The sequence below is a fragment of the Anguilla anguilla genome, chromosome 8 (assembly GCF_013347855.1).
Source record: "Anguilla anguilla isolate fAngAng1 chromosome 8, fAngAng1.pri, whole genome shotgun sequence".
Lineage (NCBI taxonomy): Eukaryota > Metazoa > Chordata > Actinopteri > Anguilliformes > Anguillidae > Anguilla > Anguilla anguilla.
The window spans coordinates 20,197,089-20,217,143 of NC_049208.1; the positions used below are offsets into that span (position 1 = coordinate 20,197,089).

Here is a 20,055-nt window from a genome sequence, read left to right on the forward strand (position 1 = left end):
TTTTAGTGTTTAGCAATACTTATAATTTGCCTTCATAAATCCAGAGGACTGTTAGTCAGGCTATTGACACGTTGACCTATTGTGACTGATAATCAGCAACACATCTTTAGAACTGATTTAATTAAATATTTACCTAGGAGTTCTGCCTATCCTTCATATTTAAGACTAACATATGGGTGATATCCAAATGATTCCAGATCCCTTCATGCTTACTCTTCTGACCCTTCATAACTGCCTTTCAAACAGAAGTGGAAGTCTTGAATGATTAAAATGTATTCTAGCTACTAGTCTTCTTGCTGCTGCATCTCATGGTTTTTGTAGTTTGGAGTAAAATGTACATGAAGGATTTGTGCAATACATAGTTTTGGGAATCACTAGCACCAGGCAACATCAAGAAAAATGTATTTTACATGCAGGTAGCTTTCCTGGATGACAACTAGAGTACTTGGGGTGAAAATAAAAAGAGGACTCTTTAAGAACAATTTCAACACCTTGTTTTATTGTACAAGCAAAGAAGCATATGTACACACACACACACGCACGCAATATTTTTTCAAGAAATTCGGAATCAGTTTGCTTCCTCACAAATCCTAAAGTGCACACCCAGAGGCCAACTCTTGTCTAAAGGGCCAAGCAATGAGATTCTCCACAAGTCAGGCTCATTTCAGTTTCTTAGGATTAATTTACATCTCTGTGTGCATTCGCTGTCATGTTCTCTCTAAGAGCTCCGATTTGAATTTATGAGAAAGCTGACCACCTACATTCACACTTTAATGAAGAGTGCCCTGTGCGATTAAGTGTTTAACACACAGCTGGTCCACTGTTACTCTCCACACCTCTACCACACACAGTCTTATCTACATGTAAATAAGAAATAAACACATTTGCAGAAAAGATGCTGCGGACAGCACACTCTCAAGTCGTAAGATCAAACTCAAAGCCCTCCAAGGTGATCTTAGCACCGCCTACCAATACTATGGGGCTTATCTAAAAGAACAGAGAGTATTTGGCATTCTGAAACATATAACATTCCGAAGAGAACTGATTGTAGATTATGATTGTATATGCTACTAACAAAACCCTACGAGTGAAGAACAGGATTGGTGTATGGTAAATGGTACCAACCTAGTTGAAGGCAATGGTTTTCAATTGCTCTGAACTAAAAATACTAAAAAGTTCAGTATGACAAAGCATGCCCAGAATTCACCTCATAATATAGTGATGACAGATTGCTAGTGCAAAGTACATCATTGTCATAACTGAGCTGCAATTGAAATTCCTGAAATCAGGTAATTTTCTGTCCTTTTGGAAAGAAGTAGGCAGGGTTTCACTCTACCTAGAACTGTCTTGAACTTTGAACTTTAAGATTGGGATTTCATTTAATCTGGTCAAATTAAGAAAGGAAAACAGGTAGGCCACTGTGGTGACTGACATTACAGTGCATTCATCATCAGATAACCCACAGAGCCCTGTCTACGTTGGCCACACCCCCGCTGTTGGCCATCAGCTACGTGCCCTTAAGCTCAGTATCTGCCCCTCCTTGAGATTAGCACCATAAACGTGCCGATAATACACTCTAACATAGAGCACAGGCTAAGGATCAAACGCACACAACAGCAGTTCTAGCCTCCACACATTCAAATGAAGCTTGGAAAGCCGGTAGAAAAGTTTGAGTACTGAAAGGTACTATAATGTATGAAATCCCCATTACTAAACATTCAGCAGTCTTTCCCTGTAAAAATGTGCCTGCCACTAAACCACCAATCCAGAAGTAAAGCTGCTGGCTGTAAAGACTGGAATGACCATGAAATATACAGTAAAAACAGCGATTGATGTGGTGGACTTAAATCGAGACAACCTAGATGAGTATGTCTGGGGGGATTTGTTCAGATAAGCTAAAATATATCACAAGCCATTTTTCAAAGTGCACCGTTAATTAGGAAACACTTCCGCACCCCCACCGCGGATCTCAGCAGGCAACATCTATCTCCATGGTACCCATAAAAAGTGCACATTTAGCCAAGAGAAGCTGAAAGAGGAATATGCACCCAAAAGAAAAATCACTGTGAACAATAACAGTCACATCCAATATAGCTGTAGCCTTCAATGCAGCTCTCCCTTCATCTTTATAAGAGCTCAAAGGCAACTCATCAAGTCAGACTATAAATAACTTATACATTAAAATAATAAGCATTAAACACTAAAAATCAGTCAACTTTGGCTACTGGTCCAAATTTGGCACCAAAGAACAAAACAAAAAGCAGAATTATCATATTAAAAATAATAATAAATGACAGGAGGGCCAATATTTACTAAAAGGTCATGTGAGAGTCGTGACAGTTAGCATAGTGCAAAACAGGGGAATGCAAATGAGACACAGTACATTATATGTACAAATAAAAAAATTACTTGACTTAAATTCTTATGCTTATATTATTATTTATAAATCAATGTATTACTGGGATGAACCTACTAAAGCACAATATATGTAATGCCATGGTTGACCAGATAACAAATTATCCTGCTGATGCAAGCAGGAAGGACCAGTTTAATAAAATAAAGTATATGAACATTACCATTAATGCTCTTGGCTACTTGTCATTATTTTTTGATTTCAGACAAGGATTTAGATAAAAATCTGTCTCAAGCTCCCAAAGCTCACTGCACAGCCTTTGTGATGTCTGAGATAAGAGGACATGCTTAATGTAAATTGCAATACAATGTTTTTTTTCCACAAAAAAATGTTACGGTAGGTTTTATAACTTCTGAAATGAATCAAGCCATTTGAGATACATTATTCAGTCACTTAAACAATATATTTGGATTACTGCCACAACAAAAACAACATATAAATTTGACTAAATAAAGACTGTTTTTCCTTTCAGTCTTCTGAGAAGACAACACCTGTAATATGCAGCTTGAATACGTGTTCTTTGAGTGGGTCTTTTTTGGTTTATAAGAAAACTGCACCCTCAAATAAATGTTAATTCAGCACTCTGAAAGCAAAAGATGGTCAACAGCTTTTAGTGCATAAATTTACCTAATTTATACAGACATTTGAGCATTGGAAGCTCCACATAAACCCATCCTTTCTTTAAATCAACAAATTGTGTAAAATAAAATTAATTTTCACTAGTTCTGCAATGCTGTAACATAAATGATCATTTGTTAGAGCTTGCCCACATCTTGTGTTATATAATTCTGATAAGTATTAATCAATATAATACATTCCGTGGTGCATGAAATCTTTCTCCTTAAAACTGTTTAAGAAAGAGGTAAGAAAAATTTTATGTCAAACCTCAATAATATATTTACCAATATATAGGCAGTGATGTAAAATAAAAATCCTGAACATATTTAGTGATAGTGCGGATTATGTGATTGATAGCTGAATGCACTGGATTAAATTAATAAAAAACTGTTTTCCTTATAAAGTCCTGCACAATTTTAAATATTTAGTCAGCTGTCATTTGCATTTCGCTAACATTTATATCATGTGACTTGGAAGCATTTATCTTTTATATTCTTACACACTGCAGTTGTATTTCCCCAGCATACATATGGCAATCTTTTCCTGCATATTAAATGGTCTTGTGCAAGGAAAGGTACCATCTACTTTGTTATGCAATACATGGTAATGTAATCCTGCTACCAGAATGTTTCTTTAAGGTGACTGTTGCTACCTTTTCTGCATACTGTAACTAGTTTATTGGTTACAAGTAAGACGGATATTTATCTGAAAGTTGTTAATGGTTAATTAAAGGTCATAAACCTCACAACAGCAAGTGGATTAAACATTGAACCGTGTGTGTAGTGTTCTGTTTTTCCTTTAGTAAATCTGGCCCATGGTTCACGAAACAGTGGCTTGCTGGTGAAGAAGGTCTTAATCTATGACTTACTCCCAGTTAAAAAAAGCTGCTGCTTACAACCATTTGCAACTCTTTGAAAATGTAAAGAAGCAGTCACATTCACCACTCAGAAACTTGTAAGCTCCTTACCAACACCACTGCTTGAACAAAAATCTGTAAGAATGTTAAAAACATACAAAACCAATTCCTGAATAAAATAAGTGTACATTAAAGGGAAACAGTCAAATGATGGCCAGCTCGTCAATTCTTGCACCACTGTTTGTTGTTCCTTGTCCACAAATTATCTGAATAAATTTGTTCTCAGCAAATCTCTGTGAATTTTCCCAACTGTTGTTCTGAGAGGTGACTTGAGGGTATGAGTCTCAGGAGCATGTAACTCAGGAAAGAGCAGGAATTTGTAGAAAACTGTAGAATTTTACACTCATTGCAGGGTAGGGCTTCTCTGGGATTCTATAATCTGGAGCAGGTGGAAACTCAAAGAAAAGGGTTTCTGAGTACAGTGGGTTCTTGTGAAGCCCTAGATCGGGTAAGGATGGCGCCTCAGGAACCACAAAATCAGATGAGGCCAGAGCCTTGGACACCTCAAAATTAGAAGAGGGCAGAGCCTCAGACATCTCAAAATCAGAAGAGGGCAGAACCTTGGACACCTCAAAATCAGAAGAGGGCAGAGCCTTGGACATCTCAAAATCAGAAGAGGGTACAGCCTTGGTGTCCTCATAATCAGAAGAGGCCAGAGCCTTGGTGACCTCATAATCAGAAGAGGCCAGAGCCTTGGACACCTCAAAATTAGAAGAGGGTAGAGCCTTGGTGACCTCATAATCAGAAGAGGGTAGAGCCTTGGTGACCTCATAATCAGAAGAGGGCAGAGCCTTGGTGACCTCATAATCAGAAGAGGGCAGAGCCTTGGTGACCTCATAATCAGAAGAGGGCAGCTCTCCTGATTGAGAGCCAGGGCTAGGAGCTCTGCAGGAGGCGTCTGTAGTGGGGCATGACCTCGTGCTCCGGCAAGTGCAGGTTGAACTCCAGCGCCACCAGCACGGGGAACTCGAAGGCGATCAGCTCCCGCCGATTCATCCGAAACTTCTCCTCCAGTTTCTGGAACAGATTTTAAAGCGTTTTCATCCAGGGGGGAAAAAAAGCAACACCAACAAAAAACATAAAACTTTGATGCAGTGCTCTGAAAATTTGAAATGTACTTCTAAGCTGAGTTTTCTTAGTCTTATCCACACCCTGCAAAATATATATTATTACTGATGGACATAATTTGAAAGGTAACTCAGTGAAAATATGCTGAGTTCCCATGGAACCCATGCTCCCATGGTGCTCTGGAATCCCAGTGACAGACCCAAGCCTTGTACCACAGCAGCACCGTACATCACCGCCAGGGCTCAGTACGATTCTATACACATCTGTTTATCATCGTTGTCAGTGGCACAGGGGTGTTCTTACGTCTATCAGGTGCTTGACCTCGTGCTTCTTGAGGTCACTGCCAATCTTGGCGGCGAGCAGCATGCAGGCACCGGCGCACAGCTTGCGGTTCTGCTTGTTCAGCTTGCCTCGCAGTGCCAGCTTCTCGAAATAGACAAAGGCCATGGCGACTGTGGGCTCCTCGTAGCCACAGTCCTCTTGAGCCAGCTTTCGGATCTCTCTCTTCAGGCTATCATTTAGAGGGGAGGCAAATGCAGGGAAATCTGGTTTTGTATGGTCTCATTGTAATTGTTAATATATATGCCACAGTGGCATCCAAAATTATTGCCACCCTTGATAAAGACAAACAAAAATGGCTGTAAAATCATACCTAAGTTGTCTTTGAAGGTGTTTTGTGACTGGCGAACATATGGAGGGGATCTTTGACTATTCCTCAGAATACATAATCTGTCAAAATCCTTCATTTAGCTTCCTTCACTTCATTTGGGGGGGGGGGGGCAAGGTGTTTGCACTCTACCTTGAGTCCCAGGACTTCTACGTTCAAAACAACCTTATAACATCAAAGATTTGATTCAATTAATCATTGCTTAACATGTGATTCTCTCTTGATAAAACAACACATTCAAGGAATACAAAGACTATGCATTCCTCTCGTCTTTAGCAATAGACTCACTATCACTGCAAACATACAGAAGGCACCGCATTACAGGCAGTTTTATAACCCTTTCCCAACTCCATAAGAGGAGTACAACATTTTACCTCCTGATCTTGCTGAGGGTCAGTCGGATGTGAGGGAACTTCTCCTTGAAGGTCTCATTCATGTCTTTCTTGAGGTCGGAGGGCTTGACGTACTCAATGACCGTAGTCTGGAAAAGAGGACACGAGGGTGAACTGTTAAAGATATCACCACTGTTACCCTACTGACTAGGAGGCAGTTTCCATTAGCTCAGTCCAAACCATGTCAGGTGTCAGGGCACACAATGCTAGTGCAGTATTTCACCGTCTGAATACAAGATTCCTGCACATCCACAGAATCAAGCTGATCACGTGTGGTAGAGGGGGACTGAACTCAATGGCATGATGAACAGTGCATCGGTATCAAGAAGAGACCGTCAAAACAAAATCAGTTTTAAAAATTCAGTTTATCACAAAAAAAAAAAGTTTTTATTTTCACTCAAAAAAGGGTACACAATTTTAAATGGTACTTAAATCTTAAAAACAAAGAATAAAAATCTATTTAAGAATCTATCATTATCTATTTAAATGGAAATCATAAAATTTTATTTGAAAGACAATGTTTTCACAAAATTAATGCAATTAATTTTATTAAAACTTCCAATTATTATTATCAGGATAGTTAGGCAGAACAATGGCAAGGCAGTCAATTGCACCAAATGTGAACTAAAAACAAAAATTGATATCATGGAATTAATATCTGAATGTTCAATGGAGATTTATTTATTTTCAATCAAAATGCATGTACTTATGTATATATATATATATATATATACACACACACACACACACACACACACAGAAGTTCAGACAGAGAAAATGAACCATGTATTGTTGATGTCTGAAAACCACACTACAAGCAGATGCTCAAAAAAGTGAATGGATTGGAGGAAATGTTTCTCTATGTATCTACATCAAAAGAGAGGTTCTGTTGATAAAATTACTGTGATAAAAATACAGGCAGAAGAGTAAAATAATGACATTGACCATAAATTAAATAATTGTTTTAAAAAAAAAAATGTTCACAGTTCACATGTTTATTTTTCACAGAGAAGGGAGTGTTTGCCTAACCTGCCATTTCCTGACTGTTATGTTATTTCCTGCTGCATTCTGGGGAATGTATCCCTGTCCATACCATTGCTGTGAAAATAAGACTTTCAATATCCAATCAAATATATTCTCGGTGTTAAAAGGTTCTGTACTCTGAACCAAAACATAACCAACCAAACATGTGAACTAAAAACATTGTGGATTGACTTTTGGCCAATGAACTCTTCATTCCTTTGACTGGTGGAATTCCTTTAGAGGACAAGTTCCTGAAGTCCAAGCAGTGGAAGTCTGGCCTTGAAAGAAATGATTTAAACAGTCTGAGAACTTGTACTCTTTCCTAAGGAATGACAGCAACGCACAGCGGGAAGGACAGGGATTCTATTGTTATTTTAAAAGTACAGAATAAACTTCCTTTCTGGTGGGAGTATGGGAAAACGATAAGACGACTGCAGTCACTACAAGAGGAACAACCCCCACTCCCCAACTGTGGCCATTAGTGAAACGTGAGTACAGCCCCCCACCCCCCACCAGTGTTTATTTCCAATTGGGAAATGAGGGGCATATCCAGCCAGCCTCCAGGACGCATGCCTATTTTTTTAGGGGAAGCTTGCCCCTCAGTTGCCCTCACTTTGGCAGTGCAATGTCACATATCCATGTGATGATCCAGGGAAGCATTAGCTGCAGCAAAGTCGGTTGCGTGCAGGCAGCATGTAAGCACTGTCCCAGGGAATTACTGGGGATACCGTTAACACTAAAGTGACACATCCCTGTATTTGCATTACAATAATTAAATTTTGAGCATTTGTTTTGATCGAATTTGTGGATTTATGGATTGATTGATGGTTTCAGAACATCCTTTACACTAGTGGATGTGATCCACATTGTAGAATTAGCACAACTTCAAATTCACCACCGCAGAGGCACCTAAGGTCTCTTCAATATTTCATAGGTTTGTAACTTCTATATTTAATAGCTCCGTGCAGGCTAATTAATTAAACACTGAAATGGAGTTAATGCTTTCAAAGTATGCAGTGACACTGAATTTCAAAAACGCCTGCTTAATATTCTCATTGTTGCATGAGTGCTTCTTAAAAAAAAAAAAAAAAAAACACTGAAATACAGACATCTGGCCATAAAACAATGGCTTCTCTGTTCTGTAATTAGTTTCAGCAAAGCAATAATACATGAAGCTGAACTGGGTTGGTTGAAAGAAGAAACGCACGTCTAATTTTCACCAAAAAAAAAAACAAAAAAAAAAAACAACCCAATGTAACAATGTGATTACATCAACATTCGGATATTTTGAAATTATATTCAGATCACTTTAACAGGATGTAAAATAAAAATGTAAAAACAATAAATGATATTACCATTAAGTTGAAACCACCAATGAATATATTAGATCAGCATTAAGATGAGAAAGAAGGGGATAAGCAATATTGCGATTTTTGACACGAAAACATCATCCAGTTCTCATATTAAGACAACGGTATTGAGTGTGCAGTGCTTGGTGTGTTCACAGTGGAAAATCCCATTGCGTCCCACAAGTGTTTGCAAGGATGTGTCAGGAGAATTGGGGGCGGGGCGGTTAGGACTGGAAGGCGCACTGTCATTCCACCCCTGAAACATTCAAACAAGAATGTAGAGGAGCACCACAGTACGGCAGAACACTCAAAACAGTGAGGATGCCACCATTTGTGAGGACATTAAAACAGGAATAAAAGTCCATCCTTAACCAGATTTATTATTGCTTATTCACCAAATGAACCATACTGGGACAAACCACGTGCATTACAATGAAAGAGGTAATTACAATGTCTCTGTTCAGGCAATAACTGGTCAATTTTAATGAACACAACCCAAAAGGGCTGCACATTAGGGCCTACGAAGCATTTCCCTGCAATCAGAGCACAGTATTCCTCCTGATATTGCTTGCAGTCTTTTGTCCACTTTTTGTCTGAAGTTAGTCTTACATCCTTGACACTCCTCAGTCTTGGCCCTCCCTGTGGTGTGACTGTGCAATAGGAGTTCTGATTACTGGCTGTGGATGCTGATTGAACAAAGTCACCAAGCCACCCACCTGGTGCCCACAGCATCTGTGAGTATAACAGTACACCACAAAACACTAAACACTCGAGAAGTCAGAAATTTCTTACGCCACTCTTAGGAGGCAGCCTATGTGGAAATAATAACTGGAAGAAAACAAAGAAACCAGAAGAGAAAAGCATCACTTCTGAAATTGCCAAACAAAACTAGCAGGTTGCACTGATAATATCAGACTTTTGTGCAGGGCTTCCCAATCTCTGTCCCAGGGACACTGGAGTTAGCTGGTTTTCATTAAAGCCAAATCCAATAATAATAATTTTGTGGTTTTATCTCTTTTATGCCTCTAGAATACAGGGTGATTTTTGCCCTTTAATCAAAGAATCAACCACAATCAATCGTGTTTACTTAAAGGTGCAGTATGCAAGTTCGGAGAAATGAGCAAGAAAAAGCTTGATTTAGAAAAAAAACCTTCCACCACCTCCTCTCAGCTCTCCCTCCAAAGACCCTACCTCCATACACATGCAAGCATGCTGCCTGACATCTGAGTACTGGAGTAAGAGGACATATAGTGCACTGAAAGGTAGGAAACACAATGTCATTATAATGAATATACACAATGAACATAGCTTTTATTTACAGCTATGGGCAATAGCAAACATGATATTATTGGCAAAAATGACAGAATTTTATCTTGTACTGCTGGCTAGGCAGCAGATTCAGGAGTGGTGTAATTAGAAGGGTCTCATTTCAGAGCCTGGGGCAGTCAGAGAGACAATATTTTTTTTCTCAGATCTTTTAATTTATTGTTCTCTGTCAGGATGTGAAGGAAATTTAACCAAATATGAACAAAAAGAACTGGACATGTAAACTAAACATTTCAGGATCGACTCCCATGTAGGACTACATTATATACTATTATATCCAACTGTATAAATGGATAATACGTTAAAAAAAAAAAGAAACATGTAAGTCATGGATAAGAATGCTTGTAATGGTACAAAAGCATGTAAATGACTGTAAAATAAAGATGAATTTTGTCACTCACAGATATGGCTACTGTAATTTGGGGTGTGTCACTATGCCAAGTTCCTCAGCTGGCTCAAACACCTGGTCAGGAACTGGTCTTGTAACCTAAAGATTATAGGTTTGATTTCCGGGTAGGACACTGCCATTATACCCTTAAGCAAGGTATTTAACCTGCATTGTTTCAGTATATGTCCAGCTATATAAATTAATGCAATGTAAATGCTATGTAAAAGCTGTGTAAGTCACTCTGGATACGAGTGTCTGCTAAATGCCTGTAATGTATTGTACCTTTAACACTGAGGTAAACGGCTAAATGAACAGCAAATTTGATGCTGGCAATAGCCATCTGAACAGGAACCAAAACTTCAATGCATGGGTCATCATGCTAACCACGACAGAGTTTGAGGAGCTTCCTGTACTGGGAACAGGAAAACAAGTGCCCACTGAGAAATTTCTCACCTTAAGAAGCTGCATTCCAAGGGAATAGAAACACAGCAGGTGACCCCGGCTCCTCTGTTGGAAACCTAATTAGCCATCACCAACCGCTGCGCAAAAATGTGGCATGCTGCTAATGAGATCCACAAGGCCAAAGTAGTCTCAGGCCTATTTGTCCGTCTTGCCATACCACCTTATCTGTCTGTGCACTATGAGTGGATTGCTAGCCCGCTTGCTGTTGCCGTGGATATTGGATTCTCTTGGCTTTCCCTGACAGATCTCATGTAGACAGCATCACTGATTACCCAATAATTCTGCGAGAGGCAGTTCCATGTTTCATGGCTCTAGACCCAACATAGACTTGTTGACATTGCATGTGAGAATTGACCATTAGGAATAGCATTGTAGGCAGTGTTAGAAGTAGAAATTATACATATAAGAAATATTTCCCCACTTCCCCCCAATACTAAATTGCACCTTGCAGAAGAGGCACAACTTTCATGCCTGTAATCCAAGAAAAACCCTATCCTTGGCAAACTTCCAGTCATGTTATACACCATCAGCTGACTGCACTGCAGCGTTGCAACGCAACTAACCTGAAATCACAGTCTACTTTCAAACCATAGCATGTCAATTGTTCCATTTTGCAACAATGTACTTATTTTTTGACACCATAAAAAGGAGAAAGCAATACAGCCCATTCATTTGGCATTAAGGATGTTTGTAATGGGGCTACATGGACTCACAAACTCATATGGAGCCTAATGGACCACAGATCAGCTTTGACAGATGAAGATTACATTGATGGTTTCCTTATCCATAGCTTCTTAAAGCTTCTTAAAGCTGCAGCAGGCTGTGGCCTTGCTATGATGTCATTTCTTCAAATCAAAGCTGTACAGACAGATGCAGTGTTTGTTTGATTGATGGTAATAGTATAGTGATAGTTTTATATCTGTGATGGGATTTGACAAAGGTCCAAACACTGTGCACCAAACTGGTGTGCATGTGTTCATCCTGTAATCCATTATAACTAACCCATTCCCCAAGTTTTATTTATTTTCCAAGTTAGTCACAAGCTACCACCTTGTGAGGGCCTCGTGTTGTAGCAGTTTCTGTACCATGATGGTTATTGCAGATAAGGCCCTAAGGCAATACCAATCTCAAACGATGGGTTTATATGAGCTTACTGTGCTATAGATTAGATGCAATAAAACTCAACTTGTGCAGCATGCTTCCCTGCTAATATAAAAGCTAACAATTAACAAATAACAAAATTGGTATTGAATGTTTTTCAGATTGGTTTCACAGAGTAAACTGGGCTACTGAGCCTAATAAGATATTATATCCTGGAAAATTAGAAACTTGCCAGGCCATCATCTCACTCAGTCTTCCTAATGACGATCCACACTGAGCACTCTCTCAGCCAAGCACACCCAAACGTCCACAGACAATCACATTTATAGGAGCTGTCAGCTTTTCCCAAAAGCCATTTTGGATGATAAAATCTGATACTAGCGATTTTTAAAAATTTATTTACACCACATTTTTCACAGGAAAAGCTACAGTGGATCTAATGAGACTGAGTTGACATCCTCACAGCAGCTTGAGCTTTGCACAGACTTTGTATCAGATGTGACTTCTTTGTAAAGGAGGTGCCTTCAATGGCGGAAGACGCTACTTCAGAGGAGCAGCACTGAATCCGTCACTCACCATGTACGATGGGAAGATCAGCACCCTTTTATGTTTCCCGCAAGGCCACTGAGGGTCGTCCAGCAGATTAGGGTCGTATTCAAAGCAGTCCCCCATCTCATTTCCTGCATTCAAAGTAAGCACACATACAAGCCTATGGCTGAATGAACTCATTGGAAAGTTATAGTTTTGTAAAAAGAAAACAGATACACTGGTCTCTAAATCTGCAAGTAAAAGTCAACCACCGAGTGGTTTTTGTTGTACCTCACTGGGACTTTACCTCATTATTCTTTCAAAATATTGAAGTCTAAATGGGCTACGCTATTGCTTTGATCTGTATGGCTCATATTTCAGTATACTGTATATAATAGGCACCTAATGCACAAATAAATAAATAAATAAATAAATAAATAAATGCTTTGTAGCATGTGAAATGTTACCCTCCCCCCCCCCCAAATGCCTGTATATCACATGGCTTTGGTGGCTAAACCACTAAAAACACCATTAAAATGTCAATGGTTACACATGATTTGCAAATGCACAATGCATTGTCTCAGTCCAATAAGTCTCATCGAGGCACATTTTAGGAAGCTCACATAAAGAAACCCGACCAAAGATATTTTTGTTTGGAGCTGTGAAGCCCATCTTTTCTCAAGCAGTTGCTTAATGTCTCATCATGTCTCAGAGATCTCATCTAAGAAAATTGCTTCATAAAAGCTCAATGCGACTCATTATTTATCACACAACTGCACAATAATCACATACAATTTAGTTTTAATCAGCCCTGAAGATTAAAGACCTGAAATTATAGGGTGAATGAATAATTAGGGGGTGTGCTGCAGTAGGCAGAGAAAACAAGTAACAGGCAATTAATCGGCATGCTACAGCAAACACTAGCTTTTTCCCACCAATATCTGAGCGGCTTAACATGTTCTAAGCGCAATATGACCTCATATCAGATGGAAAATGTCCCTATCTTTTAAATAAAGCTTACTTCAAAGCATGCAAAGCTTTCAAAACACCAAACAAAATTATTCATGAAATCTTTACATGCCCTTTCTAATTTCTCAGTGAATTAAAGGGGAATTGCACTTTATAACACTTCTGCTTCTCATGACTGATATTGTCCTTCTAATGAATGTGTCGCCCTTCATTTTTCGATTAGTTATTTCATTTTAAATGTCTAACGTTATAAACAAAGACCTATTTTTTTTTAGCGCAAGTCCACATAGTAATACGGTTTCCGGTTTTTTCTTCTTCTTCGATTTCGTTTCGCGACAAAATCGAGAAGAAGCGAAGCAAAACATTCTGTTAACTTAGCGTTGAAATCGAACAAACTAACATCTGCTAGCTTTTGTTTGATGCGATATTGGTGTAATAATGAGGTGCATTGTACCCGGTTGTTATAATGCCCCCGTTATACTCGACTTGAAAGCACATTTTCATAGTTTTCCACGCGATGCAACTTTGTGCCAGACATGGCTGGATGTAATCAGACACCCCAACATAACAGCCGAAGAAGTTCGCAAACAAGGACCAAGGGCATGCAGCGACCACTACCAAGGCGACCGTCTGAAGCCTGGAGCTGTACTCACCGTTTTCCCATCGTTGGTCAAACCGCTCGAGGTAGGTACTATGCGGGCTGGCTAACGCTATCTCGTCTGTCTGTGATACATAGGATGTCTACCACCAGTTGCCGTTTGTCCTGGGAATAGCCTGTGGTTCCTCAATCTCGACCCGCTCCTGACTCGCTCTCGCATGATCAGCCTGCAAATTAGCCAGCTCTTCTTCTGTGTACCTATTCCGGCTCGAATCGATGGGGCACAACAATTCCATGATCAAAAACAAAATCTCCTTCGTCCTCAGACATTTTCAGTTTCACTAGCTAGTTGTCATACAACACTATTTCTACGACCAACCTAATGTTATTGTCTGTAGGTACGCCCACATCAGAAGTCGCGCAATGGTATGCATCCTCGAGTTCGACACTAAACTGCCTGGGTCTACTTCCAGCATTTGTAAAGGAAAACAACAAAACAGCGTAAAATATTAACATAATGAAATAACTATTTGAAAAATGAAGGGCGACACGTTCATTAGAAGGACAATATCAGTCATGAGAAGCAGAAGTGTTATAAAGTGCAATTCCTCTTTAACTACAACTATACCCACTTTGTCCACAACCCAAAAGGCTAACAAACAATAACCTACTTAATATGCATAATTAAAAATGCATCCTAAATCCTAAAGAGTAAAAAAAGAAAAGAGTAGCTGTAGTCACACCTGTATGTATCCTAGTCACTGGAACACAGGGAAGTCTCTCCTGATTGTAACTAAAATCATTCCCAGTAACGATTAGGTCAGAATGAAATAACAGATCATGTTATTTCCTTTATACTACATTATGATACATTGCATTACTCAGTCTGCAATAACTTAGCATTTTGTTGCTCAAGCCTACACCGGAATGCCTCACCTGGAATTTGAACAAGCAAGCCTTACAAAGCCTAGTTCATTAACAAAAACATAAAGCTTACAAATCCTGTTACAAATCTGTGAGGGATGTTAGCTGACATATTCCTTAACACATACTTTTCTTATTAATATCAAAGCAATAAAAATACACTCCATATATATACATTTTATTTACGTCAGCCAAATTATTCAAAGGTTTTTTTTTTTTTTTTTTGCTCTGTTGTGCTTATTATACCCCATCTGCCCAACGCAAACATTAATATTTCATTTATTGTCGGAAGACCTAGGACTACACACTGAGCCAACATTTTCAATTCTAAAACAGATTCTCAGGCCTCAAAAAACACAAAAAAACTGTAGAAACATGCAGGACAAAATCTGTAAGAAGACATTCATAGATGCTAATTAATGAAAATAAATCAGAAGGTGCAATTTAATTCTGAACTCTCGTTCACCAAGGCAGCTTTTTATACTTACAAAATGAGAGATCGTGAGAGCATGGAGATATTCGCAATATGTCATGGCCATGCTGTTCTCCAAGCTAAAAACACATGGCGCTAAATTGGGTTATTCTGACCTGTGTCGATGCTGCTCTGGTTGCTGTTGGCACGACCCAGGCTGAGGCTACGATGGCTGGCGTTGCGGGACTGGGAGAAGGAGGAGGTGGAGTCGATGGTGTTCCTGCGGCCACTGAGGGAGTTGGTAGGGTATAGGAACTGGGTGTAGGACACCGTCTGCGGAAAGATTGCATACACCCAGTGCTTAGTGCCTTTCCCTGAATGCTGTGCATTCTCACACTTAGAGCTCTGGTCTTTATTATTGCCACATGCTTGTGGGTGCTGTGACCACGAAAATATAACCAGATGATCAACACTCATACAGTGTTGACCTAAAAGACATTTGAGAAGTCAATAAAGGTGAAGACGACGACTTTCTACTTGGATACCTGGGAATCATTAGTGCCTGTTAGTGTTATATTCGGTGTCAGAGCCAGCTGCCATTGGAAAGTGATGCCCCAACCTGAACGGTTATGATTAAAAAGCCCTCCCAAACACCTGTGTGCTCACTCTTGTAGAAATGCACCCCTCCAGAACAGTCTCACCTTTCCGTCAGCACCCAGTTCTACTCCTTCTAGCCCGATCACCATCTCCTTGGCACTGACCCCACCCGAGGGATGTCGCTGGCGCCCACTGCCATCCAGTTTCATGTCCCTGTCAGGGCAAAATATTGGTTTAGTCCCTGCCCCCCCAGACAGGTCTTGCCCTGCCTCCTCCCATCCCATAACCCTTTTTGTCCCCTGACACTGCCAGGAACTCATGACCATGATTCCATAATGTCAGCAATGATTTAGGCAAGGTGATTTGGACGGTTAAATCACATTTGTTGGACACTGTATCTCACAGATCACAGATAGATAAGTATTTAAATGCATTCACATAAAAAAAGAATGTTTGACATAGTATCACTGAGAAGTTTTCAGTCTGTTTTATGAAGGAGATTTATTTTCTGAACTATTCTGGTTTCCATAATACTAGACAGTCTGTTACATAAAACCATATTTTGGCAAAAGTTAAAAACCCTTCAAAGTGTTCACAAAGGAAACTGGACATGAATCATAGTTTCTGGAAGTATTCCTGTGGAAAGTGGACTTCAATTTCCTGATGCAGTATGTTCTGGCAGCCACACAAACTACTGTCAATCTAAGTCCAGGTTTGTTTAGAGAAGAACTACAGTACGACTGTTTTTTTTCACCTGTAATCAGTCAATTCCATAGGAAATAGCAGTAACTCTCTACTCTAAGAAAAGAAGAGTGTTGCATGTAGCTAGTGCAAAAAATAAAGTGGCGTAAGCAAAAGCCCTTTTAAACAGCACTTCTTTGCCTTCAAAGGAGGCTAATAATGTACTGTAACAACTCCAAATTTAGTATATTTATTTAACATATAAACAGATGGGTGACAAATTAAAGGACAAACCAACATACTGTCTCAGTAAGGTGTTGGGCCACCATGAGCCCCCAGAACAGCTTCAATGCACCTCAAAATAGATTCTATAAGTCTCTGGAACTCTACTGGAGGGATGGAACACCACTCCTCCAAAAAACATTCACTCATTTGGGGTTTTGATGATGGTCGTGGAGAGCTCTGTTTAACACGTTGGTCCAAAATCTCCCATGGGTGTTCAACTGGGTTGAGATGTGGTGTCTGCGAAGGCCATAGAATATGATTCACATCATTTTCACACTCATCAAACCATTCAGTGACCCCTCTTGCCAAGGGGATGGGGAATAGTCATCTTGGAAAAGACTACTCCCATCAGGATAGAAATGTTCCATCACAGGATAAAGGTGATCCCTCAGAATAACTTTTGTATTGATTTGTAGTGACCCTTCCCTCTAGGGGACAAGTGGACCCAAACCATGACAGGAAAATCCCCACCTCAGCATAACAGGGCCACCAGACCCCCTCACTGTAGGGGGTCAATTATGCAGGCCTGTGCCGTTCTCTTGGTGTACGCCACACATGCACTCGCCCACTTGTCGAGAATATGGTGAAGGATGACTCGTCTGATCGTATCACTTTTTTCCACATCTCTGCAGACCAGTGAAACGTGCGCTCCAGTGTACCTTATTTTGGGCCAGTCCCCGTGAAGTGTCCGGGTAAGGAGTTTTTACTCCTGTGGACAGTAGATATTTGTCTACAGTTTTTACTTGCTAATATGCAGATGCAAAGCGATCTTACCAATAAAGTTTGGCAAATTATGCAAATATAAACAAAAACCTCAACAGAACAAGTTTGACCATCTCTCCCTCACTTTAAGGGTACTCTCACAGAAGATGGATGTCTTGCCTATGTGAAAAATACAGAAGAAACTTCAAAATAACTACAGGGGGTGTAAATGAATGCGTCCTCAGCGCCTTCCTCTCAGCAGGTGCTGTGCAGCAGATGAAATCCGTTTCACCCTGCTCACAGCTCAGGGTCAATGCAATGCCACATCAGTTCAGAGTAGCCCACTATTGCGGCTGTCGAAAGCGTTCAGGCAGATTTAATTGTTCCGCATCAGTTAAGTGAGGGGGCTTTATTTTCATTGCAGTTGCCACCATATTTATGGACTAATTAACACCCCTGCCGAATAGAGGGTCTAATGTTAGGCCGTGGAAAAAAGAGGAGGGAAAAATTCATGCACATGCAGAGAGGAACTTTATCTTAATCTACTTTCCGATGAGACTGTGAACGGAAAGAATCGATGACAGCAAGGTCACTTATATGCAACTGCATTCATATTACTTCTTGGGGAAACCATGGGAATAAGAGGACCTTTTGCATTTAAGGGAGGGGAACATGAGCTGACAAGTAAAGACACCCTGGGCTGTCCAACTAGAAATGTGTTGTAGCTGGGGCGGTAGGGGACAGGTCTGGTGAGGAAATGAAGGTCACCATCAGGTCACAGGGTCAAGCACTCTCAGTATGATGAACTTGGCCAGCTGTCCGAGCAAGGTAACAGGGCCATTTTTCTGGACTGTGACTAGAGGTCTTGCCTTATTTGTTCTCAAAGATCTTTTCACTTGAGACGTCCTACGCTTCCCCCTAGCATTCAAATGATGCAGAATTCAATTAGAAGTGTACAGTACTAAATGGTTTGTGCATATACAGTAATTCACCATTAATGGGTGACCAAGTCGAGATTGACCAGATAAATTCATATCTAAGATGTTGAAATAATCTTAGGGATTAACCTAGGTGGAAAGTCCATCTTTCAGCAGAAATTTGATCAACTTTTTGTGCTACTGAAATTTGAACATCCTATAATTTAAAAAGACATTCAAAATTAAGAGAGCAAGGACAAAAATGTGTACTGTGCCCTGAATTATCTTTCAATCATCACAAAAATTAGTCACAAAATAAAATTTCAGGTTAGAAGAAAACAGAATGTTATAATTAATTGGGACCTTTCCAGCAAAGGCAATTAATATTTCAGTCACTCACTGTGCCAGTGCTCCAGACGCTTGGGTCAATTAAAATCATAATTGAATCAGCCAGTTAATATCATAAGCTAAAGAAAATTAAGTCCTGTAATTGAGCTTGTTAAGAAATAAGGAGTGAGGGTTAGCAGCTCTGGTTCTTGGTGATCACAGAAATCTGATCAGTACTTGAATGAGTCAAACCATTGATAAAGGTGGAGGCCTGCATGGGGTTTATGCCCCCCCCCCCCCCCCAGGGGCAGAGAAGATTGGTATGTTATATGGTATATGACCCCCATGTCATTGTTCAGTAGCAACACTTATAGTTGAATGAATGCATGCAAGCTCTCTCATATCACTTGCTAGCAGCTTGCAGAGTGAAATACTTCATATGAGAGGACCCAGCAGCTTTTTGAAAAGGCCTTGAGCTACTAATGGACATTGAACAAAGAAGAGAAAAAAACCTATTGCCAAATTGGAGTTGGGAGCCATTTAATATAAGGACTATGATAAATCTGAATTAGTTTTAACCATTTTATTAAGTTTTCTAAATGGTTCATTGGGTGCAATCATGGGAAACAGAGCAAAAGAGCTTTGACTTCAAAGGCATCGTAATCTGCAGCCTTTTGCTGTGAAATGACTCCCTGCTCTATAGCAGTGCAAAAATCCCTTCAGCAGATTACCTGATTACTTGTGAATGAACCAGAATCAACCCAGGCTCAGTTACAGTGTCACTGGACACCGTGTGGTGGCTCTCCAGTAACATGGCACGAACGCCTGACCCCCCCTGCTTAGATGTCACGGCTCTAAGTCCCCATGTCCTCCAACAGCACATGACAGGAAAAATATGCCAGCCACAGACTAGACAAGAAACTGAGAATCCAGCGCAGCAGCGTGTCTGGAACAGGTCATGACCACAGCAGGAGTGCAAACCTGGGGCAACCCAGAACGAGTGCTGACGTTTTGCAATAGGCGTTTATAATAAAATGGCAAAACGGCTGCCTTAATCTAAATATTCTGACACAAATTAATAGTACCATTAATAATATCTGAGGACCTTATCTGACCTTTTGGAAGCTGTAGAAAAACAACTTTTAAATGCTGATGTTAGAAACTTTCATGGAGACTTTAATTTTTTTAATGTTTATTTTTCCAAGATTTCCTAGAGCAAATCATTTGTCTTCTCTGACAACCAAGTGTGAACCCATTGCAGCAAATTGAATATTCTGAATCTGACAATCGCAATGTATGAGGTTTCCCATAGAATTACTGTGACATGTTGTTGTTTGAAAAAACGTTCAGGTGGAATAGTGCTGCATTTAAGTATTGCTTTCCAAGGCATAA

The 20,055-nt window shown here is 39.9% G+C and overlaps 1 protein-coding gene across 4 annotated transcripts in view; it reads right to left on the minus strand.

Annotated features, from left to right (window-relative positions):
- Window positions 1-477: 477 nt before the first annotated feature.
- The window catches only part of cables1 (Cdk5 and Abl enzyme substrate 1), a 47,885-nt gene continuing 28,307 nt past the window's right edge, over window positions 478-20,055 (minus strand). For all 4 annotated transcript variants that reach the window (XM_035428809.1, XM_035428810.1, XM_035428808.1 and 1 more), the window contains 6 exons: window positions 15,856-15,964; window positions 15,331-15,487; window positions 12,300-12,403; window positions 6,057-6,163; window positions 5,319-5,526; window positions 478-4,964 (listed from right to left, as the gene is read on the minus strand). In XM_035428809.1, the coding sequence (XP_035284700.1) occupies window positions 4,824-4,964; window positions 5,319-5,526; window positions 6,057-6,163; window positions 12,300-12,403; window positions 15,331-15,487; window positions 15,856-15,964 (826 nt within the window). In that variant the 3' untranslated portion in view covers window positions 478-4,823. The remainder of the gene's footprint in view (window positions 4,965-5,318; window positions 5,527-6,056; window positions 6,164-12,299; window positions 12,404-15,330; window positions 15,488-15,855; window positions 15,965-20,055) is intronic.